General features: G+C 44.1%; 2 protein-coding genes across 4 annotated transcripts in view; both read right to left on the bottom strand.

The window, feature by feature from the left end:
* Window positions 1-5467, bottom strand: part of LOC115121684 (coagulation factor VIII-like) — a 70232-nt gene extending 64765 nt beyond the window's left edge. Inside the window, exons 1-3 of one of the 2 annotated variants that reach the window (XM_065018433.1) lie at window positions 5080-5467; window positions 4739-4839; window positions 3388-3510 (exon numbers count right to left, since the gene is read on the bottom strand). In XM_065018433.1, coding sequence (XP_064874505.1) covers window positions 3388-3510; window positions 4739-4839; window positions 5080-5243 — 388 coding nt within the window. In that variant the 5' untranslated portion in view covers window positions 5244-5467. Of the gene's footprint in view, window positions 1-783; window positions 854-3387; window positions 3511-4738; window positions 4840-5079 lie in introns of those variants that run through there. The other variant, XM_065018434.1, reaches the window with a different exon arrangement.
* Window positions 5468-5732: 265 nt separating this feature from the next.
* On the bottom strand, window positions 5733-17977 carry LOC115121685 (MORC family CW-type zinc finger protein 3-like). 2 transcript variants are annotated; one of them, XM_029650810.2, is made up of 16 exons: window positions 17688-17977; window positions 17468-17540; window positions 15043-15175; window positions 14418-14638; window positions 13874-14021; window positions 13286-13448; window positions 12892-13020; window positions 12550-12669; window positions 12152-12255; window positions 11902-12039; window positions 11563-11679; window positions 11143-11220; window positions 9194-9607; window positions 7015-7540; window positions 6636-6796; window positions 5733-6515 (listed from the first exon to the last, which is right to left on the bottom strand). In XM_029650810.2, exons 1-16 carry the CDS (start codon window positions 17724-17726, stop codon window positions 6356-6358), a joined length of 2724 nt encoding a protein of 907 aa, XP_029506670.2. In that variant the 5' UTR covers window positions 17727-17977; the 3' UTR covers window positions 5733-6355. The 2 variants fall into 2 exon arrangements, with proteins under 2 accessions (XP_029506670.2, XP_064874507.1); XM_065018435.1 differs by having other exon boundaries at window positions 7015-7537.
* Window positions 17978-18861: the final 884 nt, after the last annotated feature.

Genomic DNA, 18861 nt, shown 5'->3' with positions numbered 1-18861 from the left:
GGGGTAAGGGCTTGTAACTGTGTTGTGGGGTAAGGGCTTGTAACTGTGTTGTGGGGTAAGGGCTTGTAACTGTGTTGTAACTGTGTTGTGGGGTAAGGGCTTGTAACTGTGTTGTGGGGTAAGGGCTTGTAACTGTGTTGTGGGGTAAGGGCTTGTAACTGTGTTGTGGGGTAAGGGCTTGTAACTGTGTTGTGGGGTAAGGGCTTGTAACTGTGTTGTGGGGTAAGGGCTTGTAACTGTGTTGTGGGGTAAGGGCTTGTAACTGTGTTGTGGGGTAAGGGCTTGTAAGTAAGCCTGTTGTATTCGGGGCGTGTGGCAAATAAAATGTGGCAAATAACACACACACACACACACACACACACACACACACACACACACACACACACACACACACACACACACACACACACACACACACACACACACACACACACACACACTTAATTCAAGTGTACAACAGTGGGGAAGCCCTTTATTGGGTTCATTATACTTTATAACACTAGTTCTAGGATGTGACAGGGGCTTACAATTTACGGTAAATTAGTAGATAGACACACAGATTTAGTATTTACGGTAAGTTAGTAGGTAGACACATATATTTAGTATTTACGGTAAGTTAGTAGGTAGACGCACAGATTTAGTATTTACGGTAAGTTAGTAGGTAGACGCACAGATTTAGTATTTACGGTAAGTTAGTAGATAGAGACGACCAGATTTGGTATTTATGGTAAGTTAGTAGATAGACACGCAGATTGAGTATTTAGGGTAAGTTAAAGACATTACCCTCAGACTGTTTCCAGTAGTAAGGTAGTAGGTAGACATAAAGACATAAAGACATTACCCTCAGACTGTTTCCAGTAGTAAGTTAGTAGGTAGACATAAAGACATTACCCTCAGACAGTTTCCAGTAGTAAGTTAGTAGGTAGACATAAAGACATTACCCTCAGACTGTTTCCAGTAGTAAGTTAGTAGGTAGACATAAAGACATTACCCTCAGACTGTTTCCAGTAGTAAGCTAGTAGGTAGACATAAAGATATTACCCTCAGACTGTTTCCAGTAGTAAGCTAGTAGGTAGACATAAAGACATTACCCTCAGACTGTTTCCAGTAGTAAGTTAGTAGGTAGACATAAAGACATAAAGACATTACCCTCACTGTTTCCAGTAGTAAGCTAGTAGGTAGACATAAAGATATTACCCTCAGACTGTTTCCAGTAGTAAGTTAGTAGGTAGACATAAAGACATAGAGACATTACCCTCAGACTGTTTCCAGTAGTAAGTTAGTAGGTAGACATAAATACATTACCCTCAGACTGTTTCCAGTAGTAAGCTAGTAGGTAGGCATAAAGACATTACCCTCAGACTGTTTCCAGTAGTAAGCTAGTAGGTAGACATAAAGACATTACCCTCAGACTGTTTCCAGTAGTAAGCTAGTAGGTACACATAAAGACATAAAGACATTACCCTCAGACTGTTTCCAGTAGTAAGCTAGTAGGTAGACATAAAGACATAAAGACATTACCCTGAGACTGTTTCCAGTAGTAAGTTAGTAGGTAGACATAAAGACATAAAGACATTACCCTCACTGTTTCCAGTAGTAAGCTAGTAGGTAGACATAAAGACATTACCCTCAGACTGTTTCCAGTAGTAAGCTAGTAGGTAGACATAAAGACATTACCCTCAGACTGTTTCCAGTAGTAAGTTAGTAGGTAGACATATAGACATTACCCTCAGACTGTTTCCAGTAGTAAGCTAGTAGGTAGACATAAAGACATTACCCTCAGACTGTTTCCAGTAGTAAGTTAGTAGGTAGACATAAAGACATAGAGACATTACCCTGAGACTGTTTCCAGTAGTAAGTTAGTAGGTAGACATAAAGACATAAAGACATTACCCTCACTGTTTCCAGTAGTAAGCTAGTAGGTAGACATAAAGACATTACCCTCAGACTGTTTCCAGTAGTAAGCTAGTAGGTAGACATAAAGACATTACCCTCAGACTGTTTCCAGTAGTAAGCTAGTAGGTAGACATAAAGACATAAAGACATTACCCTCAGACTGTTTCCAGTAGTAAGTTAGTAGGTAGACATAAAGACATAAAGACATTACCCTCAGACTGTTTCCAGTAGTAAGTTAGTAGGTAGACATAAAGACATTACCCTCAGACTGTTTCCAGTAGTAAGCTAGTAGGTAGGCATAAAGACATTACCCTCAGACTGTTTCCAGTAGTAAGCTAGTAGGTAGACATAAAGACATTACCCTCAGACTGTTTCCAGTAGTAAGCTGGTAGGTAGACATAAAGACATTACCCTCAGACTGTTTCCAGTAGTAAGCTAGTAGGTAGACATAAAGACATTACCCTCAGACTGTTTCCAGTAGTAAGCTAGTAGGTAGACATAAAGACATAAAGACATTACCCTCAGACTGTTTCCAGTAGTAAGGTACTAGGTAGACATAAAGACATTACCCTCAGACTGTTTGCAGTAGTAAGTTAGTAGGTAGACATAAAGACATTACCCTCAGACCGTTTCCAGTAGTAAGTTAGTAGGTAGACATAAATACATAAAGACATTACCCTCAGACTGTTTCCAGTAGTAAGGTACTAGGTAGACATAAAGACATAAAGACATAAAGACATTACCCTCAGACTGTTTCCAGTAGTAAGGTAGTAGGTAGACATAAAGACATTACCCTCAGACTGTTTCCAGTAGTAAGGTAGTAGGTAGACATAAAGACATAAAGACATTACCCTCAGACTGTTTCCAGTAGTAAGGTAGTAGGTAGACATAAAGACATAAAGACATTACCCTCAGACTGTTTCCAGTAGTAAGGTAGTAGGTAGACATAAAGACATTACCCTCAGACTGTTTCCAGTAGTAAGGTAGTAGGTAGACATAAAGACATTACCCTCAGACTGTTTCCAGTAGTAAGCTAGTAGGTAGACATAAAGACATAAAGACATTACCCTCAGACTGTTTCCAGTAGTAAGGTAGTAGGTAGACATAAAGACATAAAGACATTACCCTCAGACTGTTTCCAGTAGTAAGGTAGTAGGTAGACATAAAGACATTACCCTCAGACTGTTTCCAGTAGTAAGGTAGTAGGTAGACATAAAGACATTACCCTCAGACTGTTTCCAGTAGTAAGCTAGTAGGTAGACATAAAGACATAAAGACATTACCCTCAGACTGTTTCCAGTAGTAAGGTAGTAGGTAGACATAAAGACATTACCCTCAGACTGTTTCCAGTAGTAAGGTAGTAGGTAGACATAAAGACATAAAGACATTACCCTCAGACTGTTTCCAGTAGTAAGGTAGTAGGTAGACATAAAGACATTACCCTCAGACTGTTTCCAGTAGTAAGGTAGTAGGTAGACATAAAGACATTACCCTCAGACTGTTTCCAGTAGCTGACCCCCACAGGGCTGATACTGTAGGGCTGGGACGCCAGGTTCTTAAAGTGCACTACCACCCTGTCACTGGCCTGGGCATGGATCACCGGACCCTGAATACCTGCAACACAAAGCACTCTGTTTCTCTCTCTCTCTCTCTGTGTGTGTGTGTGTGGTCAGCGGTGGAAAAAGAACTCACTTGTCATACTTGAGTAAAAGTAAAGAAACCTTCATTGAAAATGACTCAAGTAAAAGTAAAATATTACTTGAGTAAAAGTCTAAAAGTGTTTGGTTTTAAATATAAAGATCAAAAGTAAATGGAATTGCTAAAATATACTTAAGTATCAAAAGTAAAAGTATAAACCATTTCAAATTCCATTATTTAAGCAAAACCAGACGGCACCATTTAATTGTTGTTATTTTTATTGACGGATAGCAAGGGGCACACTCCAACACTCAGACATAATTTACAAACGAAGCATTTGTGTTTCGTGAGTCCGCCAGATCAGAGGCAGTAGGGATGACCAGGGATGTTCTCTGTTTACTGAGTCCGCCAGATCAGAGGCAGTAGGGATGACCAGGGATGTTCTCTGTTTCGTGAGTCCGCCAGATCAGAGACAGTAGGGATGACCAGGGATGTTCTCTGTTTAGTGAGTCCACCAGATCAGAGGCAGTAGGGATGACCAGGGATGTTCTCTGTTTCCTGAGTCCGCCAGATCAGAGGCAGTAGGGATGACCAGGGATGTTCTCTGTTTAGTGAGTCCACCAGATCAGAGGCAGTAGGGATGACCAGGGATGTTCTCTGTTTAGTAAGTCCACCAGATCAGAGGCAGTAGGAATGACCATGGATGTTCTCTGTTTAGTGAGTCCACCAGATCAGAGGCAGTAGGGACGACCAGGGATGTTCTCTGTTTAGTGAGTCCACCAGATCAGAGGCAGTAGGGATGACCAGGGATGTTCTCTGTTTAGTGAGTCCACCAGATCAGAGGCAGTAGGGATGACCAGGGATGTTCTCTGTTTAATCAGAGGCAGTAGGGATGACCAGGGATGTTCTCTGTTTAGTGAGTCCACCAGATCAGAGGCAGTAGGGATGACCAGGGATGTTCTCTTGATAAGTGTGTGAATTGGACCATTTTCCCATCAAAATGTATGGAGTAAAAAGTACATAATTCCTTTAAGAATGTAGTGAAGTAAACATAAAAGTTGCCAAAAATATAAATAGTAAAGTACAGATACCCTATAAACTACTTAAGTACTTTACACCACTGTGTGTGGTAGCATATATTTTATTTCAAAGATATACCTAATTAAAGTAATTCATAATTAATACATAAAATGAGTACACATACCTGCCCATGTTGATGTAGGTTTGGGGACTGAATATGTGGAATCAGTGTATTCTCTATAAACAGCTTTTATGTATTTCTGAGGGGGATCCTTGGTCCTCCTCCTAGAAGTTAATGATCAACATGTATATTTACATTTAAAACAAAATGTATAATGCAATGATTTAAACAGGAAAACAAATCAAATATCCTCCAAGGTTATATACATCTTCAACGTTTAATTGAATAGAATAGTCTACTACAATATTGACGTTTAACCCGACAGACTTAAAAAACCTAGTCTTCAAAGCAAAAAACAACCAAATAAGGGATAGATATTAGGTAATGACTTGATAGAACTTCACCTTTGTTCCGACGAGTCAGCGCTGCCCCAGTAAAGATAGTCCCAACCAATCTCAACCGCGGCGATGTAGAACTCTCTCGTGGCATGTCGGCCTACAGCAGGTACGGCCACGGTCTCCTCCACCCCGCCGAGGACCCAGAGGAGTGATATCAACAGCGTTCTCATCGCAAAGCACGAGCACCTGTCCGACTGCACGTAAATTCACTGACCGTAGAGAAATCGGATAGCCTGACCGGACGGTAGCAGGCAGCTTACTACCGTTATTTCCCGTTAGGGAGGGTATTTAAAGGGAACGTTCAAAACTAGAGATAGTCACAGGGGGAGAGAGAGAGAAAGACAGTGTGTATGAATGTGAGAGACAGGGGGAGTGAGTGTATGTGTAGAGCTTGTAGTGAGTTGGAAATAGTGAAGTTAGACGTGTCCGTTTCAGTTCTGCTCACAGTAAAATATAGGAAAAATGATGATGGCCACTCTGCCTCCCTGTGGTCAATATTGTCTACTGACCAATTTTATAAACTTTTGTTAGCTATTTCTCATTGTTTGAACTCAAACACAGATAACAACATGCTTCAGACAAGACGAGGGCTAGGGTGTTTAGAACAAAAATGGTGCCTGTTAAACTCAAGTCAGACAAAAGATCACAAAATCATGATACCTGGTTGAATTTCTTTAAAAAGATATGCAAGCAAACAAACGGTAAAACTATAAAACATTGTAATGACAGGGTTGTTTAAGTCCAGCCCTAACACTATCAAGGAACATGTTCATATATTCAAATGACAAAATAATTAACAAACGTATTAAAAACAGTAGCAAGGATGAAAAGCAAACAGTAATAGGCTTCTCAGCTTCTCTCACACAAGCCAGGGTCTCTGATTGACAAGTAATAACACATGATATTAAATGAAGCAGACTGCTGGTTACTTATGTGGATCCTTTACATATGGTGAAGGTAAAACATACAGCATAGCAAGCTGATCTGAGTACAGTATTACAACATCTCACACTCAACGAGTACAGTACAACGCATCTGAACTTAGGCAGGGTCAATTGGGGATGAAGTATTTACAATGTGATAGTCAGTCGGGCTATTAAGATGGGTCAGCCATTACAATGTGAGTCAGTGTGTGGATAATGTGTTGTGGACATAGGGGTTCCAGGTCGGTATGGAAAAATAAACAATATGTTACCTACAGTAGAGTGGTGAGCATAAGTACTAGTGGTGAGAGTGAGTTCTAGAGCACTGAGAGTGGGTTCTAGAGCACTGAGAGTGGGTTCTAGAGTGGAGACAGTGAGTTGGCGTCTATGATCTGCTGCAGGATGCTGTCTACGTCTGGCGTATCCAGGCTGATGCCCTGCAGGTCCAGGTGGGGCAGGATGGCTGACAGCAGAGCCACCACGTTCCCTCGGATTTTGTGGAGGTTCTCCTGCACAATGCTGGGAAATACAGAGAGCAGAAAGTTAGAGAGAGAATGCAAATCTAAAGAACCGATGGATTATAGGGTGTGTGTATTTCTGTCTGTGGGTGTGTTTCTGTCTCTGCGTGGGTAAACATACCGGGAGCTCTGGTCCCTGGTCACTGGGCTGTCAGTCTGTCTCAGCCTGCTCTGGGGGTCAGCCTTCTCCCTCCTCAGCCTGCCCAGCTCAGGCTGCTCTCTCTGGGGCTGGATGCCCTCCACAACCAGCCCTGGTATGCCAGGGGAAGCTGAGCTCTCACACTGTAGTGAGAAAAGAGGTAATGGGATACATGTCTCTATAAAAGTTTAAATTCAGAAGAATTGACAGCTAGAATACCAGTTTGAACTAATAAGAAAGCTTGGAACTAACAATTTTATAATGTTCTTCATGTATCCTAATGGGGACAGTAGGTCTTTTGATTTCACTAATCTTGAAAAACATTCAGACCTTTACTAAATTCATAGTTAACCCTACTGACCTCCTTTGGGTCCTGTTTGGTTACCATGGCCACCGTTGTCTCCGCCCCCACCCCACCAGATGCCTTATCCCCAGAGGCAGCCTCTGTCATCACCACAGTGTCCTGCGTTGCTGGGGGTGCGTTGGAACCCAGTATCCTCCTCAGCCTCTGAGCCTCCTTCTCCAGTCCAGCCAGTCTCTGGACCAGGGCTCCCCTTTCTGAACCAGCTCCCTCCAGGGTCAGAGCCCGGGGCCAGGGGCCCTCCGGGCGACTCAGGGGGGACACCACCACCGTCTGGGCTGAAGTGAGGGAGGGAGGCCAGGCAAGGCTGGAGCTGGGCTGGGAAAGGCCTCCTCTGGTGGCCCCAAGTGGTGCCTTTTCCCCCTTGGTCTTCTCTGTCTGCCCAGTCAGTGTCTGTGGTTCGTTGCCGTCTTTCCCAGGTTGTTGCACATCTTGGATCTCGTCAGCGAATGGGTGTGGACCCGCCCATGGTTGTGGTCTCTTTTCCATGTCCCTGGGCGGCCATATTGACTTCCGCTTGTTTCTGCTGAGACAGAGAGAGACTGAGTGTGTGTTTGTGTGTGTATATCTATCTATATTTATTTATTTTTATTTCACCTTTATTTAACCAGATAAAGATAAAGCAAAGCAGTTCGACAGATACAACGACACAGAGTTACACGTGGAGTAAAACAAACATACAGTCAATAATACAGTATAAACAAGTCTATATACAATGTGAGCAAATGAGGTGAGAAGGGAGGTAAAGGCAAAAAAGGCCATGGTGGCAAAGTAAATACAATACAGCAAGTAAAACACTGGAATGGTAGTTTTGCAATGGAAGAATGTGCAAAGGAGCAAAATAAATAAATAAATTAAATACAGTTGGGAAAGAGGTAGTTGTTTGGGCTAAATTATAGGTGGGCTATGTTCAGGTGCAGTAATCTGTGAGCTGCTCTGACAGTTGGTGCTTAAAGCTAGTGAGGGAGATAAGTGTTTCCAGTTTCAGAGATTTTTGTAGTTCGTTCCAGTCATTGGCAGCAGAGAACTGGAAGGAGAGGCGGCCAAAGAAAGAATTGGTTTTGGGGGTGACTAGAGAGATATACCTGCTGGAGCGTGTGCTACAGGTGGGAGATGCTATGGTGACCAGTGAGCTGAGATAAGGGGGGACTTTACCTCGCAGGGTCTTGTAGATGACATGGAGCCAGTGGGTTTGGCGACGAGTATGAAGCGAGGGCCAGCCAACGAGAGCGTACAGGTCGCAATGGTGGGTAGTATATGGGGCTTTGGTGACAAAACGGATTGCACTGTGATAGACTGCATCCAATTTGTTGAGTAGGGTATTGGAGGCTATTTTGTAAATGACATCGCCAAAGTCGAGGATTGGTAGGATGGTCAGTTTTACAAGGGTATGTTTGGCAGCATGAGTGAAGGATGCTTTGTTGCGAAATAGGAAGCCAATTCTAGATTTAACTTTGGATTGGAGATGTTTGATATGGGTCTGGAAGGAGAGTTTACAGTCTAACCAGACACCTAAGTATTTGTAGTTGTCCACGTATTCTAAGTCAGAGCCGTCCAGAGTAGTGATGTTGGACAGGCGGGTAGGTGCAGGTAGCGATCGGTTGAAGAGCATGCATTTAGTTTTACTTGTATATATATGCATATGTGCGTATGTGCATTTGTGTGTGTGTTCGAGTAAGCGTGAGTGTATATGTACATGTAACTGCCAAAATAAAGGAAACACTTGAGTAAATGAGGGATACAAAATATATTGAAAGCAGATACTTCCACACAGGTGTGGTTCCTGAGTTAATTAAGCAATAGCATCATGCGTAGGGTATATAAAAATGCCCAGTTGCCCATACTTTTGGCTATCATGGCTAGAAGAGATCGCAGTGACTTTGAAAGAGGGGTCTCAAAGGAGCATAGAGAGTTTAAAGGGCGTGTGTGTGTGTGTGTCTCAGTCACCAGATCTCAACCCAAATTCTGGAAGATTCTGGAGCAGTGCCAGAAACAGTGTTTTACAACACCAACAAAATACCAAATAATGGTAATTTCTCATAGAACAATGGTGTTGCATCCCTCCACTAGAGTTCCAGACACTTGTAGAATCTATGCCAAGGTGCATTGAAGCTGTTCTGGCTCGTGGAGGTCCAACGCCCTATTAAGACATATGTTGGTGTTTCCTTTATTTTGTTACCTGTATGAGCGTTTGCATGCGCGTGTGGGTGCGCATGTCTCTGACCCAGACTGGGACTGTGCCATGTTGTCCTCGTCATCCTCTAAAGTGGCCACCAGTGGAGCCACTGGCTTATTCTGCTCGCTGTTCTCAGTCTCCTCTGTGAGCAGATGGAGGGGGGCATCAGGGGGTAGAGGGCGGAGGAGGACCGGTTCAGTCAGAGGCAGGGGGGCATCAGGGGGTAGGGGGCGGAGGAGGACCGGTTCAGTCAGAGGCAGGGGGGCATCACGGGGTAGAGGGCGGAGGAGGACCGGCTCAGACAGAGGGAGGGGGGCATCACGGGGCAGAGGGCGGAGGAGGACCGGCTCAGACAGGCCTTGGGGGAGTACATGGTGCTTCCGCGGACGGCCTCGTTTTCTGACCAGGCCTTGGTCCCTTTTTAGACACAGAATGGAAACAGCAGTGAATGGAACAACCGAGATACATGGCTCAGTACAGTATAGATAAGCATAGTAGAGTAGGCCTAAAGTATAAATATGAAGAAAATATTCAACTGAAGGAGGAAGTCAGGTTTGTTCTGACACTGTGGTTTTTACTGAGAATAACAACGTAAAACTCACAAACCACAAACTGACACATGCACACAGAGAGTGCAAATACATGGCATTGCATATACACACACACACCCACACATGCGTAGCCACTAGCCACACACACACAGCCATGCACACACACATCAAACAAAGCGCCAGTACAGATATTAATTGACTGTGCATCTGGCGTACATGAAGAGCAGAGTAGGGTGGAGGTGAGAGTAGGGTGGAGGAGAGAGGGAGTGAGAGTAGAGTGGAGGAGAGAGTAGGGTGGAGGAGAGAGGGAGTGAGAGTAGAGTGGAGGAGAGAGTAGGGTGGAGGAGAGAGTAGGGTGGAGGTGAGAGTAGGGTGGAGGAGAGAGTAGGGTGGAGGTGAGAGTAGGGTGGAGGAGAGAGTAGGGTGGAGGAGAGAGTAGGGTGGAGGTGAGAGTAGGGTGGAGAGAGTAGGGTGGAGGAGAGAGTAGGGTGGAGGTGAGAGTAGGTGGAGGAGAGAGGGAGTGAGAGTAGGGAGGAGGAGAGAGTAGGTAGAGGAGAGAGGGTGGAGGTGAGAGTAGGGTGGAGGAGAGAGTAGGGTGGAGGAGAGAGTAGGGTGAAGGAGAGAAGGAGTGAGAGTAGGGAGGAGGAGAGAGTAGGTAGAGGAGAGAGGGAGTGAGAGTAGGGTGGAAAAGAGAGGGAGTGAGAGTAGGGTGGAGGAGAGAGGGAGTGAGAGTAGGGTAGAGGAGAGAGGGAGTGAGAGTAGGGTGGAGGAGAGTAGGTTAGAGGAGAGAATATGGTGGAGGAAAGGGGGTGAGAGTGGGGTGGAGGAGAGAGGGAGTAAGAGTAGGGTGGAGGAGAGAGGGAGTAAGAGTAGGGTGGAGGAGAGAGGGAGTGAGAGTAGGGTGGAGGAGAGAGGGAGAGAGAGTGGGGTGGAGGTGAGAGTAGGGTGGAGGAGAGAGTAGGGTGGAGCAGAGAATAGGGTGGAAGAGAAGGGGTGAGAGTGGGGTGGAGGAGAGAGGGAGTAAGAGTAGGGTGGAGGAGAGAGGGAGTAAGAGTAGGGTGGAGGAGAGAGGGAGTGAGAGTAGGGTGGAGGAGAGAGGGAGTGAGAGTGGGGTGGAGGTGAGAGTAGGGTGGAGGAGAGAGTAGGGTGGAGGAGAGAGGGAGTGAGAGTAGGGTGGAGGAGAGAGGGAGTGAGAGTAGGGTGGAGGAGAGAGGGACTAAGAGTAGGGTGGAGGAGAGAGGGAGTGAGAGTAGGGTGGAGGAGAGAGGGAGTGAGAGTGGGGTGGAGGTGAGAGTAGGGTGGAGGAGAGAGGGAGTAAGAGTGGGATGGAGGTGAGAGTAGGGTGGAGGAGAGAGGGATTGAGAGTAGGGTGGAGGAGAGAGTAGGTGGTGGTATATTTACTTCTTGTAGGTCTTCTTCTGGTAGCTTGGCGTTAACTCTTCTTCACTCTCCTCTGCTTCCTCTGGCAAAGAGCAGCTCCTGAAATACACACCACAGGTCAGATGAGGAACTCCTGAAATACACACCACAGGTCAGATGAGGAACTCCTGAAATACACACCACAGGTCAGATGAGAAAGTCCTGAAATACACACCCCAGGTCAGATGATTAAGTACAGTTGATGAGAACAAAGACAACCTAACATGCAAATACACTCCTGAAAGCTTGAATGCATGCACACTTGCTATCTCTCTCTCTCTTGGCTCTATTTTTGTCTGGCGTTAAGGCGGCGCTAAGGCGTCATGTAAAAACATTTTCCAGCCCTAACGCCAGGTTAGGTTTGTTAAAATAGAGCCCTCTCTCTCTGTCTCTCACTGGTACCTGAGCATGGTGTTGGGGTTCTGGCTGCAGCTCCAGTGTTCAGGGGTGGAGCTGTAGTGGCCTTCTGGGACACGCCTCCACCTCAGACAGTCCTCACACTGCAGCCACACTGGACTCCTACACACATGTACAAACACACGCACGCACACATACACACACACCAGGCATATTTTGTTGTGGACACACAAGTTAAACAAATCACACTTTTCATTTCCTGTTTCTTAACCACAAGCCATCCATGTTAGCCCTGTACTTGCACTGTGATGTCACGGTAATATTTGACAGTCTGTAGCAACAATCATCCAAAATAAATCAAACTAAACAAACATAAAAACTCACTCCTCCTCTTCCTCCTCCTCCTCATCTTCCTCTTCATTCTTCTTCTCCGCTGCCAGGAACTCTCGTTCTCTCGCCTTTTTCTCCATCATCTCATTCCAGTAGTCGTTGAGCTTCAGCCCCAGGGACGACAGGGTCAGCCTGTTTCAAACCACACAAATATAGAGGATGTTCACATCCTGAACTATAAATAGCATGTCAATCTGCTCATCTGGTTCATGATAATACTGATTCATTTGTGTGTGTGTTGTACCTGTACTCTTTGGTGTATTCAAAGTCTTGCTTGTTGTGAGCCGGCTTCAGGAAGTTGCACTCAATGACTCCAATAACCCCAACCCCTGCCCTCTGACCTGACGACTGAAACAGGGAGAGGGGGGAAAAAAGAAGAAGAGAGAGATATAGAGGTAAAGGAGAAGTAGAGGGAGAGGTGGGAAGAGGGTGAGGTATATAGGAGTGAGAGATGGAGATTTAGAGGGAGAGAGAAGGGAATAGAGATGGAGGAGTGATTTAAAAGGAGAGAGAGCGCACATTATTGTCTACAGTATAACTATTACACCAAAACCTCACACAATCTCTCATATCATATATCTTGTTTGTGGCCCCAGGTGTTGACAGATAAACTCAACATTACAGTCTTTAATTAATATGTACCTTGATCTGGTAGCCAACCTTCTCATAGGACTTGATGAGGCGGTTCTTGTGGTACATCATGATGCCATAGTGGTCTTTGTTCTTACGGTTGAACCCAAAGGTGACCTTAACTCTGTCTTTCTGATAGAAATGGTTAAGGTTAAGTTAAGTTTTCTGGGCATACGCCTAGACTGAAGCCTGTACAAGTGACCACAGTACTTTGCATCGTCGCTATGTAAGTTAAGTTAGGATAACGTATGTTAAGGTTAAGTTCTATTACTTACAGAATACTTTGATAAACGCAATAATCGTTTTTGGATAGAAATGAATGGACCAACAGATTCTAGTTCTACAGAAGGATACATTGAATTGGGGTTTATAAACATCGTTCTCAATCTGCGACAGGCTCTTGGCGACCAGCTTGGTCTGAACCTTCTTCTGTCGCAGGATGATCTGAGTCCGAGGCTTCAGGTACAAGATGCTGAGGTAGGCCTGTGAGAGAATGTGAATGAATGAGACTTTATAGAGAATCCTATTCTAAACCATCAGACCTTCTCACCTTCCTTTATCACTCTGTTTGGCTATGCTGCATTCAAGGTCACAATCCTCTGGCGAATACAGTTGTTGAATAGAGTTCCAAGGTGACTGAAATGTTTACAGTTAACTTTCTCTTAACCACCCTGACATGTCTCTCATCACTCGCTCAACACTCACTCTCATTGTAACACATCATCACTCATCTTTTTTTATCACTCACTCTCAGGGAGTAGTCCATCTCTGGGATGGTGTGGTCAGTCCTCTGCGGTCCAGGGAAGCTCTTCTTCCTGCCTCTAGTCTTGGTCTCCTCTGAGTGGATCTCTGGCATCCGGATGTCAAACTCATCTGTCTCGAAATCCAGCTCCGGCTTACCATCTTTGTTCCTGTACGTGATATTGTAGAACTCATTACTTATGTCAGCTTCATTCTTCAAAGAATGATAAAATATCCCACTTGCCTGTAATGAATTATTAATTGGCCACTGATCCTTTCTGCTATCAGAGATGATACCCAATACTGTGTCATTACTAACAAATAAGCAGAATGTGTTTGTGTGTAACAGTTTTGCTTCCGTCCCTCTCCTTGCCCCAACCTGGACTCGAATCAGGGACCCTTTGAAAACATTGACAACAGTCACCCTCAAAGCATCCATTACCTATCGCTCCGCAAAAGCAGCGGCCCTTGCAGAGCAAAGGAAACTTCTATTTTGAGGTCTCAGAGCGAGAGACGTCATCGTTGGAAACACTAATAGCTCGCACCGCAAACTAGCTAGCCATCTCACAGCGATTACGTGGGTGTGTTTCCTGACCTGCGTATGTTCCAGATGAGGATCTTAGTGCCCTTCTTGGAGAGGATGGAGTCAAAGTGCTGTAGCAGCTCCTTCTGAGTGTGGATCAGAGAGTGGGTCAGGATGGCATTCAGACTGGCCTCAGAGTCCTCAGTCACTACCAGCACCTGTAAGACATAGTTAAGGAGAGCAACCAGGATACACATACAGGCAAGCACACGGACGCACACACACAGTTTTTCAATCAATCCTTCGAACACACACATGCATGTACTCTTGTCTTCCTCTGTCTGTCTTCCTCTCTGTCAGTCTTCCTATCTGTCTGTCTTCCTCTCTGTCTGTCTTCCTCTCTGTCAGTCTTCCTCTCTGTCTCTCTTCCTCTCTGTCAGTCTTCCTCTCTGTCAGTCTTCCTCTCTGTCTGTCTTCCTCTCTGTCTGTCTTCCTCTCTGTCAGTCTTCCTCTCTCTCAAATTAAATTGCTTTATTGGCATGACAAACATTTAGGAAACATTTCCAAAGCATCAATGATACTGCATTGGGTCCTATCTCTCTCTGTGTAAGGATATTGGTCTGTTGGTTGAAGGGCACTATGGGGACGATGACAGCCTGTGCCTTTATAGCCTGTAGGTAGCTCTGGGACAGCATGCCGACAGTCAGACAGCCTCCGTTCTTAGTGAAGATCAGAGCGTCACGACCCAGACGCATGGAGCCAGACTTAAAGCCGTTTCCATAGACACCGATGGCCTGGTGGCTGCCCTTACCAGACCCTTTCTCTGTGAAACCAAAACTGAACAGACAAAGAGAAAGAGTGGGGTGAGATTGCAGCGTTAGTTGGAGACGTGTGTGTATTGGTGTGGAAGTGAGAGAAGTGGGTCTGTATTTGTGTGCAGAGAGATAGTTTGTGTGTAGGATGTGTGTTTGTGTGTATGTGAGAATGAGGGGGAGAAAAGAGAGCGATTGTGTGTTCACGGGTTTACGTGAGAGAGAGTGGGCATGTCGCATAAGTGAGAAAAAAAAGGGTGTGGAACAAAGACAAAATGTTAGTAATTCAACTCAGTTGTTTATGTATGGGTAATTACAGTATAACCTTTCACATAGCAGTGTGTGTGTGTGTGTGTGTAGAGGCTGCAACATGGATGATCAAACAGCAGTGTGTGTGTAGCCAAACGTACGTAAGCCTGTGTTTCTCACCTGAGCATTTTGTGCAGTTTGTTGGGGGTCATGCCGCTGCCGTTGTCAGTGAAGGCCAGACAGAGCTGTTGCTGTTCCTCCACCACATCTACCCAGATCTGCCTGGCTGTCACACCCGGGTCTGACGCATTATCTACACAGCACAAAGTCAGTCAATCAATCATTAAATGAATTTATAAAGCCCTTTTTACATGAAAAATGGTTGTAAAAACTATTGTAGAACAAGTTGAAAAAGTCACACAGTGCTTCACAGTAACTGTGTCTAGACAGGGGGTGTACTGTAATTATTAAAATCAGTTGACCAACTTATCCTGCATAATGTAAAAGTGGTCCCTTGTGACCCCAGTACCCCACATTTCCAAACGATGTCCTGTGTTTTATATCATATTGTACAACAGTTGAGGAAACTAACACTGTAAGTGTTAAAAAACTTGATCAGTTTTATTTCCTGATAGTTGCTGTTTGAAAATGAAATCTACACGGGACATTCTAATCAGTAGGTTTGCATGGGCTGGAGTTTAGGCTTTCCATGGTGACATCACCATGCGGTAAATTCGTTAATAGACCAATAACAAATTGAGCTCCAAACCTCTGCCAATAACAGCTAGTTTTCAGTTTTCACTACCACACAGTCCTAGCAAAATTCTAAAAAGCTATTTTGACCATTTGAATGGAAATCTATTACAGTAAGGTACTGTTACCCAGAAAGGATTTGATATTGATATAAAATGACTGCATTGGGCCTTTAAACAAAGTTACAAAACAATGGTCTTGTTTGAGTCCAGGAGTGAAGTCGGGGGAGGTGCATCTGCAACAGCCGAAATCCGGACATGAATGTGGTTTTCCAACAGGAAGGCTCAGTGCAACATGGCAGTGTTGCCATTGTTTATAAAAGTGTATTTTTAATGGCAAAATAAACATGTCTCCAAGCCCATATCACACAGTCACACGTTGTAAATATGCGTGTACATTGTACTATCAATTGGTGAAAGAGAGCCTCAAATATCACCTTCAATTATACATGAACTGCAGAAAGGTTGGTTTCTGTTTTAGTCACATCTTTGGTCACGTTCACGTGGGTCAAACAAATGCACCCTAACGATTGGTTGACAGCCTCCCACAATGCAGTGATGGCTGCAGGATGAAGTTGGTGAATAGCAACTTCAGAAATTTGCAGTCGACTAGAGTCTAAACTTCATGACCTTTGATCAAATGGTTTTTGTAAAGCTCATGCAGTTGTCAAGTCGGACCATTTTTATCCTCATAATGCAACACACGTTGTAAGGTCACCACCTTGACAAAAGTGATCTGCTCGAACGCGCCCAGTATGTACGAACGCGCCCAGTATGTATCTTCAGTGCTTGACTTGGACTAAAATAGGTGCTGGTACTTAAGTTGGGTGCAGGTACTGTTTATATTTAGGTGCAGGAGCTCCACAATACTTTTTAGTTAATATTCTGTAAGGGGAACAGGAGCTCAAGTAGTAGAACATTTAGGGTGCTGGTACTCAGCTAAGGTGAGTTCCTGCCCAAGTCAAGCACTGCGTATCTTATCCAAATGCAAGTCTACAGTGTGCACCACACTCGGGGTTATTCCAAGTATGCAAATCGCAGAGGCTTTCACAAATTTGAAGGTGACCAACGGACAATGCACACGGCACGAACCAACTGGTCTATTCCAACCAATAATCATGCACACATAGCTGCGGGAAGTAGTTTAGGGGTGGAGGTGCTGCAATTTTTTTGTTGCTGGGGTTTGCCCAAGCTGCAGATTGTCCCCTAATAGAGGACTATTAAAGGCCCAGTGCACTACATTAAAATAATAATAATAAAAATATATAGATATATTTTTTAATTCAGATTTTTCAGGGGTTGCTGAAGTACTCTCGATCAGCACCCTTACTTCCAGGGCCTATGCATGCACAGAGCGGAGGCTTCTCAACTCTGACAACTTGAAACATATACAGCATTTAGATGAGAATAAACAACGAACATGAATATAAAACATATTTGACCCGCATCGCAAGTAGTGTTACTGCGTTGATATGAATGAGGAACTAAATTCCACCTAAAGAAAACTTGTGAATGCCTGGCAAGCGACGTCATAATGAAGTTACTGTAGGCATAACATTTTCTCCTCTGTAAAATATGGAACTTCATTTGAATATACTAACATGTTATAACTAAAGTATAACTTATACTGTCACATGTGACACATATTGAGATGAGAAAAGAACAGGTGGATGGTAAGACTGTCGATGAAGTGCGGGCAACACACACACACAGACAAGGCGTCTATTGTATTTTATTATGCGGAAGCCATGCCACCAGTACATTTTTAGGCACAAACATTTGCAACTTTCCTGCCTTCAGCGGAAGGGGAAATGAAAACACAGAATATCAAAATGAAAGTTGACTGTTGTTACCTATTAGTTCTGCAACTGCGCTGAAAGGCCACGTATGACTTGTTGAATTACTATTCAGGAAGGACGGACTCATCTGCAAAAAAACAACTTCGATATTTACTATTTTCCTTTATAATAAAAACAAAACGTCAACAACACATCTAGCATATAAGAACGAATGCAAATTACAAACGAAATAGCTAACAACACACAATAAATAACTTATTTGAAAAATACTTACGGAACTGAGGCGAATCCCATGCTCGCTAAACCTCGCCATGTTTTTACAGTGAAAGCCACTAGCAGGCAAACGACACCTACGTCAGACAGTACAGAGTTTAAACTGTCTACGTAGTGAGTAGCAACAGGCCGCTCGCACAGGTCTGTCTTGTCGCGTTCACGCATTAGTCGAAACTAGGAAATTCTGAAATGTTCAACTCGCTAAATGGTTGTAGCCTAGTTATACACGCGACGCGATCCAACAGTTTGCGAGTCAGTAAATTCAGAGTTTCCTAGTTCCGACTAGTACTTAAACGCGGCATCTGCTCAACCCCCCGTCACTAGTTTATATACCACAGTCACAAAGCCCCGCCCATTTCTACAATTTATTTATTATGTTTAACAAACGCTAACCGTAACCAACCCCTAGTGGTGCACGATTCCATGGTTTTTGGAGTAGAAGACTCCCAAACACGCTGAAACGGATGCGAGCACACGTACACGCCACCTCATTATTTCAGAGTCATACTAGGAAGACTAACATGAGCATGATGCTGCCAATTTGCTTATCAACTTAACCTATAACAACCTATTTGGTTTGCATATAGAATGTGATGTGTAGGAACTATAATTGTTTATGTCATATTTATGCTGTGTGCACCCACGACGGATCCCATGGGATTATGGGGCGCATTCTAAATGGTTCAACCTGTTATTTTCCATGTTATAGCCCTATTCGGACGTGTATTACTACAGACGTTGGTTATGCAATTATTATTCAGGCATGTGGGTATTTCTAAGGACGATTCACACAGGATTCGTTTTCCCAAACCGTCCCCCTGTAATTCTTTATTTTCAAATGCAATTGACTCTTATGACGGAAGGCTGGAGGTTTGTATTCTAGGCGTGAAGATATTTCAATGTCATGTCAAGACAATAATACGCTACACTAATAACTCGTGCTGGACTGCCAAATGTATAGGTGTCCCCATAATATTTAAATTGATGAAGTGTGATCATAATAATTATTTTAGCTATCCATGGTAGACATCCTTCCTAATAACAAGACCCCCCCATCCTGCAGATTCAAGCTGCTGCTTGAGATCCCGAGGTAGGGTGAGCAGGGGAATCTATCAAATAGTGCACCTCTAATTCTGTACAGTACTACTGCAATTAGTCAAATGAGTCACACTATG

The sequence above is a fragment of the Oncorhynchus nerka genome, linkage group LG5, assembly GCF_034236695.1.
Source record: "Oncorhynchus nerka isolate Pitt River linkage group LG5, Oner_Uvic_2.0, whole genome shotgun sequence".
In the NCBI taxonomy this organism is placed as follows: Eukaryota; Metazoa; Chordata; class Actinopteri; order Salmoniformes; family Salmonidae; genus Oncorhynchus; species Oncorhynchus nerka.
Note: the sequence above shows the minus strand (reverse complement) of the source record. Positions and strands in the feature narration are given on the sequence as shown.